This window comes from Pygocentrus nattereri, chromosome 14 (assembly GCF_015220715.1).
Source record: "Pygocentrus nattereri isolate fPygNat1 chromosome 14, fPygNat1.pri, whole genome shotgun sequence".
NCBI classification, from domain to species: Eukaryota; Metazoa; Chordata; class Actinopteri; order Characiformes; family Serrasalmidae; genus Pygocentrus; species Pygocentrus nattereri.
The window spans coordinates 13,560,740-13,580,814 of NC_051224.1; the positions used below are offsets into that span (position 1 = coordinate 13,560,740).

Here is a 20,075-nt window from a genome sequence, read left to right on the forward strand (position 1 = left end):
GTAAACACACCCATTTCCAAACCCACTAGCTTGCACAATGTGCTTTGAACCTTTAGCAAAAACATCTATGTTCCAACAGATTAAGCAGATGAGATGAGCAGAGCAGAAACTAGAATAAGCTCCCACTGTAACAATGATAATTAGTAAATTAATTAGCGAGATTTTCAATTCATCATTCAATAACTGGTAATGTCACGCCATACGTAGAACAACAACTGCTAAATGTACTAAAAGTGCTGAGGGGATTGTGAAGCTGTTTATGCTAGTGCTATCTTAGCACACTAATAGCTCACTACAAAACAAGTTAGATTCTATGTTTGTGTTGTTCCAGGCTTTAGAGTCTTTACCCTGTAAACTTGCGGATGTCAAACCTCTGAAGCTGTTTAAGTTTAAGTGATACTTTTTAAATCCCACAACCGGGGAAATTCCACCTCCGTATTTAATCCATCCGTGAAGTGAAATACCACATACACACTAGTGAGCACACACACACTAGGGGGCAGTAAGCACACCTGCCCGGAGTGGAGGGCAGCCCTAGCCACGGCGCCCGGGGAGCAATTGGGGGTTAGGTGTCTTGCTCAAGGACACCTCAATCATGGACTGTTGGCACTGGGGATTGAACCGGCAACCTTCCGGTCACAGGGCCAATTCCCCAACCTCCAGCCCACGACTGCCCTCAAAAAAAAAAAAAAAAAAACACAGCGGCCACAGCCATTGAAGAAGGTTAGAACCGCTACTGTTATGGTCGACGGTCCACGGTCCGTGGCACTACCGTTGCACCACGTGAGCGAGTTTAGTGTCCTTACTAAGCTAACACTAGCCTCTGGTGCAAACAAGGTCAGTATACCAAAGCAAGGGTAGCTTAGCTAATAGTTCCACACACACAAAAAAAAATAGGCTCACTACTCAGATTTGAGTCTTCATTTTCTAAACAAAGCTTGCACCACTGAAGCTTCAGTGAGCTTCAATCAAGCTTCTGCTGTGCTGTGTGAAGCTGTTGCACTGTAAGCTACCTGCTACTTGTACAATTCTATACACTGTATTAGACAGCCCTGTTAAAAAAAAAAAAATTTTTAAAAAGCACAGATCAACATTTTATGCTAGTCTAAGCTGGTCTATCCTGGTCTAAAGTGGTCTTGTGCTGGTTTGATGGTGGTTTTTCTCATCATCCTGGCATGGACATGCTAGGTGGCCAGCATATCAGCATCACATTCTTATTTGTAAGAAACCATATATAGCATTGCTGGAGAAACCTGCCACTATAACACGCTACTGTTGCTTTTTTTTTTTTTTTTACCTTGGAAGAAAAAGCCTCCAGGAGCACCAAGAACCACTCTACCATCCTACAGATGAAGCAGAAGAGGAAAGAAGATGATTTTAACACATTTCCTGCTTTCAAAGTCACTTTCACAAAGGTGTCAGACATGATCTCAGTGGAACACTCCTTCAGGAAGGAGAAGGTAATGAAAGATGGAGGTTTATACCGTAGTGAAGTCAGAGCTGAAACCTACTTCACAATAGCGTCTGTCTCGATCTGAAAGAGAAAAGCATTGGATGCTCTTGCAAATGTGCAATGAAAATATCATAGCTAGAAACGTTGTATGCATTACATTAAATAATTAAATCCCTCAGTAGCTGGTATTTTGTTTAATAGTGTTTATGTGGTTAATAGTGACAATAGCATCTATGCAATATTGTGCCATATAAATGGCATAGTAATGAAAAACACATTGTTTAAGTGTTGTGTATTGAAGAAAGTCATTTTTCCTGAATCTACAGCATGCTGTGCCATAGACAGCAATTAAGACTTACAGCCTCTGGCTTTGGTGTAGCTTTCCTCCACTGCAATTCCCCTACAGGGGGCATAGTTTGCTAAACTTCCAGTCTCTGTGTCCAATAGCTGGCAGTTCCCCACTGGTGTGTTCATGGCCTCCTCAGTGCCTTGAACCACATTCCAATGGAACAAAGGGGCACAGGCCTGGTAAAGAGAAACCACAGTATAGGTTGTTGTTTTTAGACTTTCATACATACAAACATACCTTTTAAACACAAATAAAAAAAAAAACAGTTATAAAATATATAGGGCTCCTGGAGGTGTTTGTACATGTGTGCACAATGGCATGTGAGGGTTCCAGTGCAAGTTCACTGCTGAAACATGCCTGCCACATTCTATTGACATAGTTTGTATGAGTGTATGTTTTGATGTTCTCTGCTGACCAAGGATTTTGCCACAGTATTGACCAACATAGCAGCCAAAAGTGGCTTGAAGCCACAGACTGCAGGATTTTACTAGCCGATCAAAGCACAGGATTCAAGTAGCCTATCAGACGTCTGGGATAAAGGCTTAGCTATTCTTAAAATTGGAATTAGCATTTCTGGTATTATTGTTAGAACCATAATTAGAATAAAGAGAAAAAGCAGTTTTTCTTGTGTACAGCTGCTAGGCATGGACAATATGATGATATTTGATCTGTATTCTGATCATTTTTACTATTGTGATACAAAGTTATCATTTCTGAGCATATTGTGGATATCATCAATACTTAAAGGATCTGCTTATCCTGGGTCGCAGGGCCTATCCCAACACTGAGGACAGGTTGCAAGTCCATGGCAGGACAGACACACAGACATATACAGTCACACCTATGGGCAATTTAGCATGTTCAGAAAGGAGCTTAAAATGTACATTTATGTGTGCTTTATGTGCACATTATATACTATATATGTACAGTGGTATTAACAGTTGGTACAGTGGTCCTTTGTAGATGCTTAATAAACTCTTAACATATCAGTAACACATTAACAACATATCAGTGAAGTAGCAATACTGCAGCATCTGAATGCGCTGAAGCTACCAGCCGTTAATGCCACTGTACACCAGATGCATTATGGACATTGTCAACACATAAATGTACATTTTAAGCTCCTTCGTATACTCTACTCATATCATTTTATATCTTGTAGCTGTCCTGCTGATACATTACTTACATTAAGTAGACACAATATGTTACTTCTATTACATAAAACCTAATCCTTACCCTAACCTTAACCTCAACCTCAACCCAAAAGCTAATCCTAGCTCTGGCCCTAATCCTAACACTACCTTTAACCTCACCTCAAAACCTCACGCTAACCCTCATATGTTTTTGACAGGTTACTGAGAGTCTGTTGAGTGTTTGTTTCATGTAAAGAGGACCACTCAATATAAGGTGTCACCAAATATTGTCAACATATTAAACATTACTGCTTCTTTCCATTCCTTGGCTTGTAGTATGGCTCTTATTTGAATATTGTATCACATTTTCCTTTTAACCGCACAATTACTTCAAACCACTTATTGTCCAGACACATAGTTGCTGCTGTATAGGAGGTGGATGCCACTCACCAAGATGGAACTATTGTAGACCCTCACTGTGGCCCCCAGCCATTGGTTAGACTTATGGGCCAAGAGGAGAATGTCGTTAAATGTAATGTTTTCGTCACCTATGGACAGCATAATTAATAACATCAGTATCATAAAGCTGCAATTGATATATATTACAGTTTTCTTGCATACTGGAAAATATTTCCACATATAAATGGCAAATCCTTCATGCATCTGTTTCAAATTATGTCTATAAATGAACAAACTGATAAAAATAAAGGTTCAGTAAAATGGAATGGCAAGGCCTTATTTACATGTCTAAGCTAAAACTGAACCTACACCATGATCTGCATAATATTCTCCTTTTATTGTACTATTCCGCTACTACTGGAGTGCATGGGCTACGCAGGTATGTAGTGTTAGCACAGTAATATCTAAGGCTTAAGAGTCAAAAGTTGCATATCAAATAATAAACCTATAAAAATGAAGTAATATATCCCATTTTGCCAAAACAAAACAAAGAAATCTGTGTGTAGTTTGGTACTTAATTTGGTTCTTACTGATGGAAATTGTAGCTTTTGGCATTGAATCGCAAACTAGCAAGAGAGACATTCAGTAAAGTTACCATGTAAAGTTGCCAAAATCTCTATTTTTTAACTGATGATTACAAGCAAGGTCACCAACAGTATATTCTAAAATCTGAACTTTGATACATACGGAATGAACACTGATATATATTGAATGTACATTGATATATATATATTGAATGAAAGTCACTGTTGGAGGGTTGAGGATGGCCAACAAAAACTGTGCATCTATATCAGCCAATTTGTTAATGCCCATTTATTGAAGCAGTTTTTGTAGCAACATGTATTTCCAGCATTATATAAAGCCATGACTGACCTGTCTGGTCAAAGGCCAGCCGTTGACATGGCCCTTTGGTTGGTGTCCAGGGGCAGTTGAAGACAGAGCCACCCTGGGAACTTCCTACATTATCTCTGGGTGCACCCACTACAACACTTACCCTACACAGCAGAAATGACAGGCTTGCACAGTGTTGAAACTCCTTATAAGTACACTTTCACAGATTCACATGCTTCAGAAGACTAGGTGGTAAATAAACTGTAACCTCAGTATATTTTGGAGATGCATTATTGAAAAATTATTTCAGTAACATATCTCAAAAAACCTTGTATGTCCAAAATAGTAACTTTACAGGAGAAAGAAAAAACTTACTTTACTTTTAATGTAAGTCAGTGGAACCAGACATTTTTTCCAAGTAATTCTGGGGAATTTCTATAGGTCTATTTGTCATGAAATTTACATACAATGTAAAGAGCAACAGACATGATCAAATTGTGTCAAAACTGAATAAGAATAAAATGGAGAGATGAGATTTTGATCTAACAGCAGCGATATGTAAGGATAGCAACAGAGACAGCAATTGTACACATCCAGAAATGTTCAAAAGTCAAACAGTACCCTTCATTGAATTAAGTGCCAATAATTTGTTTTTTCAGCATCAGGAAAAAGGAGAATGTTTTTTAAAGAAATTGTGCAGGGATATTTTTCACATCTCCAAAGTTCAGCTTTAGAAGTTGCATTTTGTGCTTTTTTACAATCCAGTTTATCAAAAACATTGTGATGTTGAGGTCTGGTTTCAGGGATGGACAGTCCATTTCACATGTTTCTGTACATCTGATCGCAACTGTTTTGGTGATCTCCCAGGTCTTTCATGGCAGTTAAGTGTTCCATGTTCTGTGTATCTTTCAATACAGCTCTTGTTTTGGAAATCCCTGTTTTATTGTTGTTGACTTTTACTCGTCCTTATACATGGATTATCTTATATATAACCTCCTTAGACACGTTTCCTGAACATGAATACATTGTATTTAATGGCTATTTTAACTGGAAATGTTTTTCCATCCTCAGTTTGGAACTCATGATTGTCTGTACTGAAGCCAAACACTAACCTTTAGCTACTTCTGCAGATATGTGCTTTGGTTAAGCATGTCTTTTTGGTTGTTACAATGTCAGTATTAAGTTAGATTTTAATCCTCCAATGGCATGTTCACTTTGAAGACCCCATCTTACACTTTGTTTAATCATTTTTCACTCATAGCTCACTGACACTGAGAAAGTCAGATTCTAAACTTTCAGCTCATACCACATTGTGCTAGTTAGACATTATGATTTGAATTTGACAAACGTTTATGTTGTGTGCACAATCTTGTTTAGTGGAAACATTTTACACAATTTTTTATATTTTTGATGTATTTTTGTCATTAATTGACAGACTTGAATCTGTAAATTGGTTGCAAATGTTATTCTTTATGTAATTTTGTAGCTACACACATTTTATATATCGCAATAAACTTGTGTGGTGGAAAATCGTGACAGAAAAATGAATTTGAGCCTCTGAGTCTACATCAAAGTGAGTAACAAGTTTATTAAAAAGCGAACATGACAAAAAATGGATTCTCACTCGCTTTCCTATAACTTTTTCTCTCTGTGTGTCGTTCTTCTTATACCTCTCTGGGGATCCCCCGGCCTTACGTTCCCTTTCATGGCAGTAAGCATTAGTCAGCATTATTCTCAATTGTACACCATTCTCTTACATGTCTATCTTATACGACCTGTTTACTGCGAGCAGCTAGCGAGATCTGACCCTTAACCTTGTGTCTAGCTTGCTGCTTCTTTATCTTCACATTCTGGCCTTCCTCTTATCAGCTGAGACACAAAACAATGCCACTACCTCTCAGCCACTGTGAATCATCCTTAAGCATAATTGCTCAAAAGGCATATTTCAACACAATTAAATACATTTCCACAACACTTGTAAAGGTTGAAGGTTAATTGTATTATTTATGGAAAAAAGGTGTAATGAAATCTTAAACCTGCCAATAGAGAGTGTAATTTTCTCACACACACACACACACACACACATACACACACACACACACACACATATATATATATATATATATATGCACAATTCATGGTGTAAATACCTAATAATGTAACAACGATGTCATTACAGGTGAATAAGTACATAATGCCAAATAAGTAGCAACATAGCAATGACAGCTCCTCCGGATGTCTGAGGGATTAGGTTCCATGGCTAAAGGGTATGGTTGCATTGCTGTTAATAGTACACAATTAAAGAAAAACTCTGGATAATAATGAAACTTACTCTTTGCTATTTGCTTGTAAAAAGTCCACAGAAAAGCCAAAGTAACTCCCCTCTGGACCGGACTGTTCACTGTAGTTAATCAGATCCAGGTTAAAGCTACAGCTCTGATGTGGGAAGATACTTGCCGTTAAACCTAGAATGAAGAGGAACAGGCTTTGTTTTGCTCCCTCCATCTTCTCCAGCAGAAGTACATGTGGTCTCACTTGCTCATCACTAGATGTTTGTGTTCATAATATCACAATCATTTTTCCTCCAAATATCTGCAGCTCTGTGATGTAAATGAGCTTCCTGCTAGTGAGTTTAATGATTGTATGTGTAAAGTTCACACAGGAAAATAGTCTCTCTTCATCGGTTAACTCATTTTGCTATGTGTGACAGCTTAAAATATGCTTCCTTTAGATAACAGAAGACAGCATGTTCCTCTTCTAAGTATCTTTGTGGTTACTTTATTATTAGGCAATGACACTGGGCTGTGATGCAGTGCAGAGTAGCCTGTGTATATATTATAGGCATAGAGAAATAAAAATCCAGGGAGTTAAAGGCTAAAATATGCAATATATGTAACATTTTAAATAATAAAAAAGGTTATGCATTGAATTGTGTATCATCATTCACCCATGAATAAACACCAGCAGAGTTTGTGTCAAATGTAAGTAAACTGAGAGACATATTTGTGTCATTTGAAAATTGTGCACATTTGAAGTGAATTAAATGCATGACTTTATTCTGTGTGTATAATTCTCTCCATCAGTGGTTTCCAACCTGGTCCTCAAGAGCCTCCCGATGGTCCACACTTTAGGTAGGAGCAAAAATGTGGACAGGGGGCTCTGAGGACTGGGCTGGAAACTACCTCATTACTATCACACATCATATATATTGTACTGACCAGACAATACATTTTACATGCTTCAGTCTAATAATGTCAGTGAAATTACAGCACCGTGCAGACATCAGAGACCACCTTTTATTTATTCATTTCCAGTCAAAACTGCCATTACGTACAACTTTTTCATTTTTCAGGAGGTTTATACTATATTGCAATTGCATAAGAAAGAGAAACATTTAAAAACAGGAAAAAAATGAAAGATATAAAGAAAATGAAACTCCTAGCAACTATGCAAGACCTGGTAGACCACCAAAACTGTTGCCGTCAGATATGGTAACCATTTTAGGTGTGGAAAAATATCTCTGCGGATTTCTTTCTTGGGAAAACAAATGACCATAACTTTTCATGGAAAAATGAAAAAAACATGTGAATCCATGTGTAATTTTCTGCTCATTTTCCTGATGCTGAAAAATCACTTGATAACTTGATGGCTGTTTTGACTGTATGTTGAGTAAATTAATGGTTGTGGTCTTTATTTTTTACAGTACTGTACATATAAATGTTACATTGTGTCTTAAAAGCTTCAATAGATGCTTATACAGCACATTTTCCTGAATATTTCAAAGGAAGATTACACTATTAAAAGGAGATTACTGAGAAAGCCATGTGTGCTGGAGGCACTGCTGCACAAAAACAGACAAAAAACAGCACCATTTCTGTAGCTCAGGAGATTCATACTGGCGGAAATTACATGCGACAGCTTGACGATTAAGAGACATGGCTACTGCAAATACAACCTTTTTATTGATAATAATATATCTATGTCAATAAACAATGCTATATAGCACAGTAGAGATAACATTTATTCACGTCAATATTACGGAACAGTATAGTATAGCTTATAACATGCTAATCAATACGTAACTTGCCACATGAAAACTACACGAAAATACATGAACAAAACATTGCTGTTGCAACAAAAAACTACAAAATGATAAAGTAGGAGATTGAAAGCTCTTAACTATCGATATATGTTAACGTAGCAAGGTACGATTCAATGTGTCTATGGAAAAAACAAACAAGAGCACAAACACATCTGTAAAGGCCTGAAATGGTTTGAATCTGAAATCTGAAAAGATCTGAAATAACGGTAAGTATACATTCCTGATGCGAAGTGATGTGTTTAATGTACCCGTACTCTGAATGACATGAAATCATCCTTGACTGATTGAGGTCAGAGTGAAGAAATACATATATAATGATGTCCATGTGTGAAACTACATACAGCAAAGCCAAAATTCCTCTCGTCACAAGATCCTGACACAGGCAGCCTAGAACAACAGACTCTAACACCCGAAAATAAAACTGCAGTTCAGAGACTTGTTTTCATCAAGAAGTCATATTCAACTCACTGTTATCGCGATATCTCAGCAGGTGCATGAGATGATTTATGCACCATTCTTACACTGCCTGAGACATCAGTCTCCGGCTCATAAAAACAACTGCAGCTCTGCTGAATGATGAATAGGAATAATAGAAAGCCAAAAAGCACTGTGGTGAAAGGTGAGGGGAAGAAGGTTTGCTGTGGTACAGTCACTGCATTCTGTGAAATTCTAAACAGCTTGGACTGTAATTCCTGCATGATGTATTGTTGTATAAGAAACTTTAACAACAGCTTCACAGAGAGAATATACTGATGAGGCTGCTTACATCACCCTTGAAAGGGCCTATATAATGGAAAAACAAGTGAAAAAACATGTTAAGGCGTAGTCACACTGGCAGTTGCAAGTAAAATTTTGCAAGCAGAATTACATTCATTTCCTGTGACGGCAGTTTTGCCTCACAGGTTTCTGGACTTAAGTGTCAACCTTGGTGAACCTTTGACCCATGATTTTGCTTCTTTGATAGTGTTACTGTTTTGGCTGTGTTGAGGAGGTAACCCTTCATACAGCAGCACTAATTATCCAAGTTGGAGGAAACGCTAATTTAACCTGAGCATGAACCTTTTATGAACCTCTCAATGTTTCTTTGCCACTAGCTGTAAATACACATGACAGAGATAGAGACAGAGATGACACAGGATACAGACAGCATAATACACAGTCACTCAAGAGACCATATTGTTATCATTACCTATCTTTGTTTTTGCTGTTTTCGTAGGCGTGTTAGCCAAGTTGCTAGCTGCTATGCTAGCTCCTTAGCTAACTGCAGCTGCTCTCAAGTCACTGCCACTTACCATGCCGGGGTCTACACTTTTTTGCTGCAGATCAGCATGTAACAATATACTGGTGTGTAGTTATCTAATACAAAACCAAATCTAAAAAAGTTGGTATAATATGTGTAATGCAAATAAAAACAAACAGTGAATTATAAATTAACTTTGACCTGTATTTGAACAAAAACAGTACACACAAGATAAGACATTTTATTTTAAGAACTGTATTTTTTTTGTAAATATATGCTAATTCTAATTCCTGCAACATGTTCCAAAAACATTGGGACAGGGCAATTTAAGATTAGGAACACTGTGAAATATTGAAGGAATTGATTGAGGAATTGAGCTTATATTATTATGTATACTTTGTTTTTACTGATTGTGGTAGATGCGTTAGCCGGTTTGCTAACTGCCATGTTAGCTTCTTGATTCACTGTTGGCACACTGAAGTCGTCCCACTGCTGACAATCACACCAGTTAACTACATTTTTGGCTACAGGTCAATGTGCAGCTCTATATTCTTATCATTATATTATTTTCTTAAATTATCTTAATATAGAGATTTTTTTTGTCACCAATCTTTCAGGCCAGCCTTGGTCATGCTCATTTTGCAAGGTGACATGAACTGAAAATATCTAAGGTAAGTGCAAGTTTAGAGTTTCAAATATATTCATACCCCAGTCCATATAACCCATTTATGGAAGCAGAGCTGGAAAAAATTAGATAGAACTTTGTATCTCCAAAATGGTATTTTTACTATTACTTTTATGCTATTAACTTTGAATGGAAATCAATGGACACATGTAATAAGTCACTCTGGGGCATTTTTATTGGTCCAATTTTATGCAATAATATAAATAAATTTAATATGCAAATTTAGCATATTATAAAGTGCAAATGGAATTTTCAAATTATGAAAAAAAGAGAAAAAAGCACCAAAAAGGAGATACAAGGTTTGATCCAGCAGCAATGATATAGAAATATTCAGCACTCTTGTTGAAGTTATAAGGAGTGTTTCAGCCTCGATTGCGTAATGAATGAAGTATAATACAAGGCAGCCAAACTGCACAGATGTCTTTAACATATATCAGTCTTAAAGGCACAATAACTGGAATAAGGGATAAAGAGAAGTTGAAACATTAATAATGACCATTTATCAACCTGTCCAGGGTGTTTCCTGTCTTTTCTGTTACACTGAACAAAGCAATGCACTGACTTCTTTGATTTAAATGTATATAGAATTTCCACATGAATAAAACATATTACAGCAGCACAGCTGTTGCCAAAAGTAAATAAAAGCAAATCTGTGTTGATGTCATATTCTTTGTTTATGTGGAAAATATGTACATATTCAAATTGTGTAAAATTAATGCATCACTGGCCCAAATAGGATCCACCTAGATTTCTGTGTTGCTCTCAGGGCTTCTAGGCTGTTTGGAGGGAGCTGTAAGGAAAACCTGTCTGAATTCCATGAGCCAGTCACTCGGGCTGGTCCAGCGGGGGTAGAGGAGCAGGTCATACAGCAGCCAGGCCAGCACTGCTCCCACACACGGTCCTGCCCAGTACACCTGCCCCAAGAAACAAGGGTTTAGTACTGACCCTTTAAAGTCAATGTAAATCAGACATCAATCATAAACATTTTCCTTCCATGCTGTAACATGTTTATGAGTGAAACACAGGATCAGAGATAGTTTCTGTGCTAGTTTAACATTTGACTCAATGACAAGTAGGGGGTAGTGAGAGGGGGAGATGAAATATGATGTTATTGGTTATTAATAAGTAGGGGTGGGAATCTCTAGGCACCTCACGATTCAACTACGATTCCAAGGCGGCGATATGATTATAAAACGATTATCGATGCATCTTGATGCATCTTTTTTTGTATACAGCTTGTCTTTTTTCTCACTGTGCGACAACTTGGAACTTTTAAAGCAAAGTATCTGTAACAATCCATAATGAATTTACGTCCAACGTCTTTTAGTTAAGCAATAGAACACGGGAGGGAGTGTGTTATCATGAAATAACATCATCGCAGTGACTTGCTCGTGATGTTATAACGATAACACACAACCTCGAGTGTTCTATTGCTTTTATACAACAGTTAAATAAATAAAGTAAGAAATAATTGAATGTTTTAATGTTCGCAGTTCCTTCCGCCAAATTATAGTTCTTTATCAAGCAGCTTGTTGCTGCATCAGAGTAACGAGCTCCGCTCACTCGCTGCTCAGCCAGCAGTTCATTCTCCAGCTCCTTACATTAAATTCCCAAACTGACATCTCCACTGAGCAGCTTTTTGTTTTTTATTGTGTCAGTTTTATGGCTCAGTCTGATTTGATCAGACTCTGAAGATCAGACTACACGTTTGGCGAATGGTACCGGGTTCATGACTGGCTAATTCTAGGTTGTTTAGCTTCTGTCACAGTGTCAGTAAAATGTCTAAAAAAAACACTGTGTCAGTAAAATATCTTCAAGACAGGACGTAGTATCTCAGCTCTAAAATGTGCAACATAGCATGAAAGCCCTGGTTCGGAAGCGAATCCTTGGTAATAAAAGTTGTGATAGAGTTTGTTGCTCCACATCAGAATTAGATTTCTAGGTAAAAATAAAATAATCCTCATTTGCAGTAAAATAAAGCTCTGCTGAACTTTCAATCACAGTTTCAACAATATATGATCTTAGATGCTGGAATTAATGTAGCCTATAACTGCTAGTAAGTGCTTCCGCACTTTGCAAAGTTCTGCCTTTTGCGTTCCGTCATCATTACGTTATCAATTAAAATTTAGAAAAAAATACATTTTTGACATTTGTGAATCGATTCAGATCCACATCCGCATTGTGATGCATCTAAGAACTGATTCCACCCTTATTATTAAGGTTGCCTGTCTGCTGGTGCACAGTGACGTAATCAAAACTCAGAAGATGTTTTAGAGATCAGGAAAAGTCACTACAATTCAATCAGAGATTACAGGAAAGCACAAATGTGGTTTTTAAAATGATCTGATGCACTGAAGTGTATTTAATATTGTGGCATCTGACATGGGGAGCTAAGGGAGTGTGGCCACGCATAGTGGCTCTCAGAATGTTCTCACTGCTACTGCTGTTGTTGTTGTGTGGTTTAGTTGTTGTAGTTATGTTTGTTAGAGTAATTGAGTCCAAGGAGGGTGGGCTTTGTAATGTAACTAGTGGTTGGAAGTGTCTAGCCTCCATTACTGTGTCCTCTAGTTTAACCCCTCCCTGTGTTTTGTGTTGGGCTTAACACTGGGTTGGGCAGTGGGCAATATGATGAGAAACATGAACTAACAAGGTTAAAAAAAAAAATCATTCACATTCATGGTGGTAGGAACCAGATGTCCAAAGTTTTGTGCTTTTAAAGAAGAATTATTTACACAACACTGCAGTATAAACAACATGTCATACACATCTGGGTGTGATGGGGGGCTGTTTGAAAATAGCCTGACAATACCCTGACTAAGAAACAAGCGTACACTTTATAGGGTATTATTATAGTCAGTCCATCAATGCATGTTTACACCTACCACATATAATGAATCACTGACATCAGGATTGCTCTGTATGATATGTAACGTAATCTACATGGTGTAATAAGAAAGAGGTTCATAAGGGACAGTTACTCACCCAATGATTTTCAAAGTTCAGTGTCAACACAGCTGGACCAAATGACCGAGCTGGATTCATTCCACAGCCTGTGAAGCCAATCTGCTCACAATAAAAAGAATAATATGACCAAGAAAGAAATGAACAAGGTTACTTTTCCCCCACTGTGTCCTTGAGAAAGATAAATACACAAAACCTAAACAATCATCCAAATATTGCTGTCAGTATTTCAGGTCATACAAATATTGGCAGTTCAGGTTATGTTTGACAATGCTGCTGTTGTCCCAGGTTCAGAAGAGGTTCATATGTACATTTTAAATGATTTTTTTTACCCCACATTTAACATAGCAGTTAATGCTTCAGTTGATGTTGTATCATGTGTGTGCACTGAGTGTATGTGTAAGTATGGATGAATAGCAGAGAGAAACCCTCAGGGCCTGTTAGGCCTTTAGAGGAACCTTGATGATTTTTGTGAAATAAATAAAACACATGTCCTTAATTCATATTTAACAGATTTATCATGTTTGTTGTATTGAAACTCTGCAAGTAATGCTCACATTACATTTTCAGTTTGGCAAGACACTAAAAAGGGTCACATTTTTGAAACACCCAATTCAAATAATTTAATCAAGATATGTTTAGACAGTTTACACATTGATGACCCAGTAAATGAAAGCCTAGCTCTACTAGTTACAGTAAAACCACTCTTAACACAAATATCGCATGATTACAGTACAACCATCTGTACATTTATCTAATTACCTGTCTGTCTATCTCTATGTCTGTCTGTCTATCTAGCTATTTTTCTTTCTGCCTATCTATCTGTCTGTCGTCTTTCTTTATTTCTATCCATCCATCTATCTATCTACACTTTGTGACAAAAGTATTGGGACACCTACACAAGCTTTTATGACATTGTATTCTAAATCCAAAGACATTAATATGGAGTTGGTCCTCTGTAGCTCTAATAGCTTCCACTCTTCTGGGAAGCTTTTGGAAGATTTTGTCTGTGGGAATTTTTGCCCATTCTTCCAGAAAAGCATTGTGAGGTCAGACGCTGATGTTAGATGAGAGGGCCTGGCTCACAATCTCTGTTCTATTTCATCACACAGGTGTTTGATGGGGTTGAGGTCAGGATTCTGTGCAGGCCAGTCAAGTTCCTTCACACTAAAGTCACGCAACCGTATCTTTATGGACCTTGCTTTGTGCACTGGTGCTCAGTCACATTGGAATAGAAAAGGGCCCCAAATTGTTCCCATAAAGTTAAAGGAACACAAAAATGAAAGACCAAAATGTCTTGGTCTGCTGAAGCATTAAGATTCCCTTCACTGGAACTAAGGGTCCTAGGCCAACCCATTAAAAAAACATAGCATTATTCCTATTCCACCAAACTTTGCAATTGACACAATGTAGTCAAGCAGGTAACGTTCATCTGACATTCGCCAAACCCAGACCCAGACAAACCCTTCAGACTGCCAGATAGAGAAACATGATTTGTCAATCCTGAGAATACATTTCCATGGTGTAGCTGCTTGAACATGGAAACCCATGTGCACTTGTGTGGTGTACCACTTCCCTCTGTAACTGGATCCTGGATTTCCTATCTGAGAGACCTCAGTTAGTCAGGATAGGAAATAACATCTCCAGCACCACCACACTGAGCACCAGTGCCGCTCAGGGCTGTGTGCTCAGTCCACTGCTGTTCACTCTACTGACTCACGACTGTACTGCAAAGTACAGCTCAAATCACATCATCAAGTTCACTGATGACACGACTGTGGTGGGTCTGATCAGCAAGAACGATGTGTGAGTGTACAGAGAGGAGGTGCAGCGGCCAACGGACTGGTGCGGAGCGAACAACCTGTCTCTGAATGTAGATAAAACTAAGGAGGCGGTTGTTGACTTCCAAAGAGAGCTAGGTGACCACCCCCCACTGAACATCACTGGCTCTGCTGTGGAAATCGTCAGGAGCACCAAGTTCCTTGGTGTCCACATCACAGAGAACCTCACCTGGTCCCTCAACACCAACTCCACAGCCAAGAGAGCCCAGCAGCACCTCTACTTCCTGCGGAGACTGAAGAAGACTCATCTCCCCCCTCCCATCCTCACCATGTTCTACAGGGGGACTGTGGAGAGCCTGAGCAGCTGCATCATCGCCTGGTTTGGGAATTGCACCGCCTCTGACCGCAAGACCCTAGAAGCGTATAGTGAGGACAGCTGAGAAGATCATTGGGGTCTCTCTCCCCTCCATCATGGACATCTACACCACAAGTTGTATCCAGAAAGCCACTAGCATTGTGGATGACCCCATCCATCCTTCAAATAGACTTTTTTCACTGCTGCCGTCTGGCAGAAGGTACCAGAGCATCCGTGCCACCACTGCCAGACTCTGCAACAGCTTTATTCCTCAAGCAAGCAGGTTCTTAAGCTCACAAGGACTAAGCTAACCCCCACCCCCCCCTCACACACACACTCCACACACACAACTCTTTTGATGCTCTACTTGCACTATCTGGAACATTGCTGCTACACTGTGGTTACACTGTTTTACTCTGGTTTTTTCTACCTCAGTAACTGCTGTGTTTATGTCTGTCTGTCATCTGACTGCGTGACTCACAGATCACAGCATGTTAATTATCTCTGCACCTTATTCAGTGCTGCACTGTCCTGTCTGTTTACTGTGTCTAATGTCTGTTTAGTTTATCGTATTTATTGTTTCTAGCTTAATTTTTTGTTTGCACATGATGCCTGCACGTTCGCATGTTGTACTTTTTGTTCCTTGTTGCACTGTGTTGTTCCTGGAGGAACGTAATTTCACTCCACTGTGTACTTGTACATAGATGGAATGACAGTAAAAGCCTCTTGACTTGACTTGATGGCTAAGCTGTTGTTACTCTTAGATGCTTCAATTTCACAATAATAGCACTTACAGTAGACAGGGGCAGATCTAGCAATACAGATATTTCACAGACTGACTTGTGGCAGAAGTGGCATCCTATGACTTGTCCTAGTGCCTTGTTTAATGTCACTGAGCTCATCAGTATGATCACTTCTACTGCCAGTGTTTGTTTATCGAGACTGCAAGGCTATGTGCTTAGTTTGATCTACCTGTTAGCAATGACTGTGGCTGAAACACCTGAATTCAATAACTAAGAGGGGTGTCTCAATAATTCATTGTTTCTGCCTGTCTATCTATATTGGATGGTACAATCCTTAAGAAATGTAATCTGGCACTGATTACAAATTACCTGGGAACAAAAAAATCTGTAACATAATCTGAATTACTGATAAGTGATATACGACCTGATTTCTGAAAAGACCTGATTGTTTTTGGATGATTTCTGATCAAACTGCTTTATTTGTTTCCATGAGCTCATGTAAAAACACGGGCCAAATGTCTCCTCCCTCCTCTCCACATGTAACTGTTGTGTAACTCATGGGCTCACTCAGTAAAGTTAATCAAAAGCGTTATTTGACGTTTTCTAATCAAAAATGTATCTGAAAAATGGTAATCTATGAAAATGTAATGGCAGTCGGATCATATATTTCATCAAATCATATTTTCAAAGTTTTCTGTTCTGATTGCAAGTCAGTTCATACTTCACACTGTCTATCTACATGAACCTCTGTCAGAAATCAGCCACCCACCTCTCTACCTCTTACTGGCTTACCGCAATGAGATGCCCCAAAGTGACAGACAGGCCCAGCACTGCTGGTGCCAGCGAGAGGAAGGCTGATTTTGGATGAGTGACAGTCAGGACAGAGAGAACGAGCTGGAACGTCACAGCCATCTCCACTGAGAACGCCTGGTAGAGGTGCACTCCAGAGGCCAGCTGAGAGTGAGCACGGAGAGAGAGAAGGTAAGTGCTGCTTTATCTTTCATCACCAGACACTTAATAGTCTTTTCAGTCTCTTCAGCTCGCTTTTACAGGACATTCCTCCTACTCATTTGGTGAAGAACTCTCTCTTTTCACTCCCTGTCAGTAGCGTATACTTATTCACTCATGTTCATTTTTTTCCACTCTTTTCCTGCTGTTGGAGCGTCCACCTTCTTCTCCCACCTTTTCAGTTCGCAAGTCTTCACTCCATCCAGCAATTTGACAACCCGCACTTTTTTCCTTCCCCACCTGTCTTTCTCAATCACCATTTTAAACTCTCCCACATTCCACCCCTTCAGTCCATTTGCTGTTCTTTTGGCAGGCCTGTCATTTTCCTCTGAACCATCCTGACCTCGATCTCGTTTCTGAACCACTCACTGATCAATAGGTCATAAACAGTGGATTCCATCACCCATGCACTTTAACATTTTAACATGATGAGGCATTGATTAGCCAGACTAGATGTCAGATGATAAATGCATTTAATACTGGGCTTCCTCAAAGTGAGGTTTGGAAATGGTTGAATGAACACATTGTCATGTGTAAAATCACTACTTACTGCATTATTGTGATTTGTATTTATTCTAATATTGACCATATAAACAGTTTACAATTTTTCTCTCATGCATAAAACTTACACAGTACTGTATTTAACAGAACAGAAGCCTCAACAACTAAATATAATGACACATTTTTTTGTATCTAATGTTTCCTTGTATACCCTTTGCCACCACTGACTTTCCACACCTCCAAAGTTCAGTCTTAGAAGTTGGTTAAATGTTTTGCTTCTCCTTATTCAAGTAAATCCAAGCTTGATTTTCTCCTCTCTCTCAAAGATGAAATCTGATGGCAATGGTTCTGCAGGTCTACCAGATCTCAGGAGTTACATTTTCTTGTCATTTTTCAAACAATTTTTTTGATCCGCAGTTTTGGAAATTCTTGTTTTTTCACTTACTTTCTTTCTCCTTCCTTAAGCATGCAGATCATCTTATCTCTACCCTCAAAAATATCTTCTTTTGCAATAAGTTATACTTAATGGCCATTTTGACAGGAAATTAGTTGAAATGAAGGATGGTTCTGATTTTTTTTACTGTACAAAGGAGCAAACACAAAGCAGTTCAGCAAACTGAAGCTAAATGGCTAATTTAGCACCAATTAAGACATAATTTAATAATTGATGCACGGTTTAATTGGCTAAAAGGCAGTAATGTGGCAAATACACACACATTGAATTTCACTGTTCCAGTTATTTGAAGCAACATTACACTTAATGTCCATTTAGAACACTTAGCATTAAAAAAGTGAAATAAAGAAACTTCTCACCTCATTGATCCCCAAGTTGCTCCTGAGAGGGGCAGGAGCTATGCCTAGCAGCAGGCTGCATGCAGTAAGGGCCCCCAGCAGCTGTGCCCCCACATACAGGGCAGCCCGCCAAGGGCTTACCCTGAGCCCCGCCACCAGGGCCAAGGTCAAGGCCGGATTCAGATGCACCCCACCCAGGCACACACATGTGAGGGCAACAGAAGCTCCAAAGGCCAAAGATACATGAAGAGGGTCTGGGGTGCACTCATGTAGAGATTCCATTGTCACCAGAGGGTCTGCAGTTATGGTGTCCCAAGACTGAGGGCCAAAATGTGGCCACAGAACCACTGAAGAAAGACTGGTGAAGAGGAAAAGGGTGGTACCCACAAACTCACGAAAAACATCACGCAATAACGAGATGGACCACATGTCCTTCATGATCAGACCAAACATGGACCGTAGCTTCATGCTCCTTCTTCTTCTGTTTTTCCTTGAAATTTTTCTCTATTTCTAAAAGAAGTTTATCGCAATCTCTACAATAGTCTATCAGTGTGGTAGAACTCTGTAGAACAATTCAAACTTTGTCCGAAATCCAAACTCTCTTAGAGCCACAACATCACAAGCTTATAAACGCCTCCGAGCTTGTGACGTTTTTACAATTGACAGTAAGTTCATCTGTATTTTTTTTTTCACACAGCAGATCTTTCCGGCATCCTAACAGAAAGGTTACATTGTAAATGTGTGCTAAACGGAGGTGGAGAGATGGTAATTCAGTCTGCACATGTTTCGAATCTCAAACAGTCAAGCCTCTCTCTGTATGCTAAATGTCGAGCTAGGTGTCCTCTTTCTCAGTCCCCTTTCTATTTCCCTATCAGCAACCCGCATCCCTATCGGGTTTTCTCCACTGAGTGGGCCAGCGGCGAGGGTCCCATACCAATTTACTGCTGTTCTCAAAGAGTACACTCTCTCTTTTCCGTGAGATAATGAGGCTTGAGAAGGATTAAGAGGTGTCAAGCAGCTAATGTTCACTTTACTAGCTTGGACTGAAAAAGACAAGATTCCGCTGGGCGATAAACTTGTGAGTGGAGCCATAGTTTGCAGAACACTTCAGATCAGATGGATAACGTGCTGGAAGAGGAAGATGAATGGAGGAATGGACCTGAAAGCTGGAGAAAACACAAGCACATGACTCAGATGCTGATAGTACATTCTGCAAATGCCATGGGATAGCTAGAGGCTTTCACTAAAAAATGGGCCGTATTTCTTATGTAACTCAAATTTAAGGTAATAGTCACAAAAATTGAGCATTCACTGCTCAACAATAGTAAATCAGAGTTTAACTGTGCTCCTTATATTCTCAATCTGCCATCAGGACAGTTACCAATAAGTTATAATGATAATGTTGTTCACAATAATCAACTTGTCATTGGTTTGCTAGGCCTCCTTGATGAGCAGATTAGTGAATGCAGGTCAAAACCTTAACATTAGCTTTGTTCATTTTCCTTAAAAAAAGAAACTAAGATTAGACTTCTTTAGAGAAACGGTTACAGGCACCTACATAATACAGTATTTTTGTTTTGTTATACATCATGCTGTGGATTATGTGATTTTAACCACTTACACTTTTCAGCCTTAAAAATTAGGGAACAAAATAGACAATAATTTTACTGAACCTTATCAAA

General features: G+C 38.9%; 2 protein-coding genes across 2 annotated transcripts in view; both read right to left on the minus strand.

The window, feature by feature from the left end:
• The window catches only part of itga2b (integrin, alpha 2b), a 44,139-nt gene extending 37,261 nt beyond the window's left edge, over positions 1–6,878 (minus strand). The window contains exons 1-6 of the mRNA XM_017686264.2: positions 6,558–6,878; positions 4,268–4,389; positions 3,386–3,483; positions 1,813–1,978; positions 1,485–1,534; positions 1,298–1,343 (exon numbers count right to left, since the gene is read on the minus strand). Of these exons, the coding sequence (XP_017541753.2) occupies positions 1,298–1,343; positions 1,485–1,534; positions 1,813–1,978; positions 3,386–3,483; positions 4,268–4,389; positions 6,558–6,730 (655 nt within the window). The 5' untranslated portion in view covers positions 6,731–6,878. The remainder of the gene's footprint in view (positions 1–1,297; positions 1,344–1,484; positions 1,535–1,812; positions 1,979–3,385; positions 3,484–4,267; positions 4,390–6,557) is intronic.
• A 4,071-nt stretch (positions 6,879–10,949) lies between these two features.
• On the minus strand, positions 10,950–19,020 carry LOC108412489 (aquaporin-5). Its single transcript, XM_017684525.1, has 4 exons — positions 18,415–19,020; positions 16,885–17,046; positions 13,235–13,315; positions 10,950–11,166 (listed from the first exon to the last, which is right to left on the minus strand). Exons 1-4 carry the CDS (start codon positions 18,859–18,861, stop codon positions 10,996–10,998), a joined length of 861 nt encoding a protein of 286 aa, XP_017540014.1. The 5' UTR covers positions 18,862–19,020; the 3' UTR covers positions 10,950–10,995.
• Positions 19,021–20,075: the final 1,055 nt, after the last annotated feature.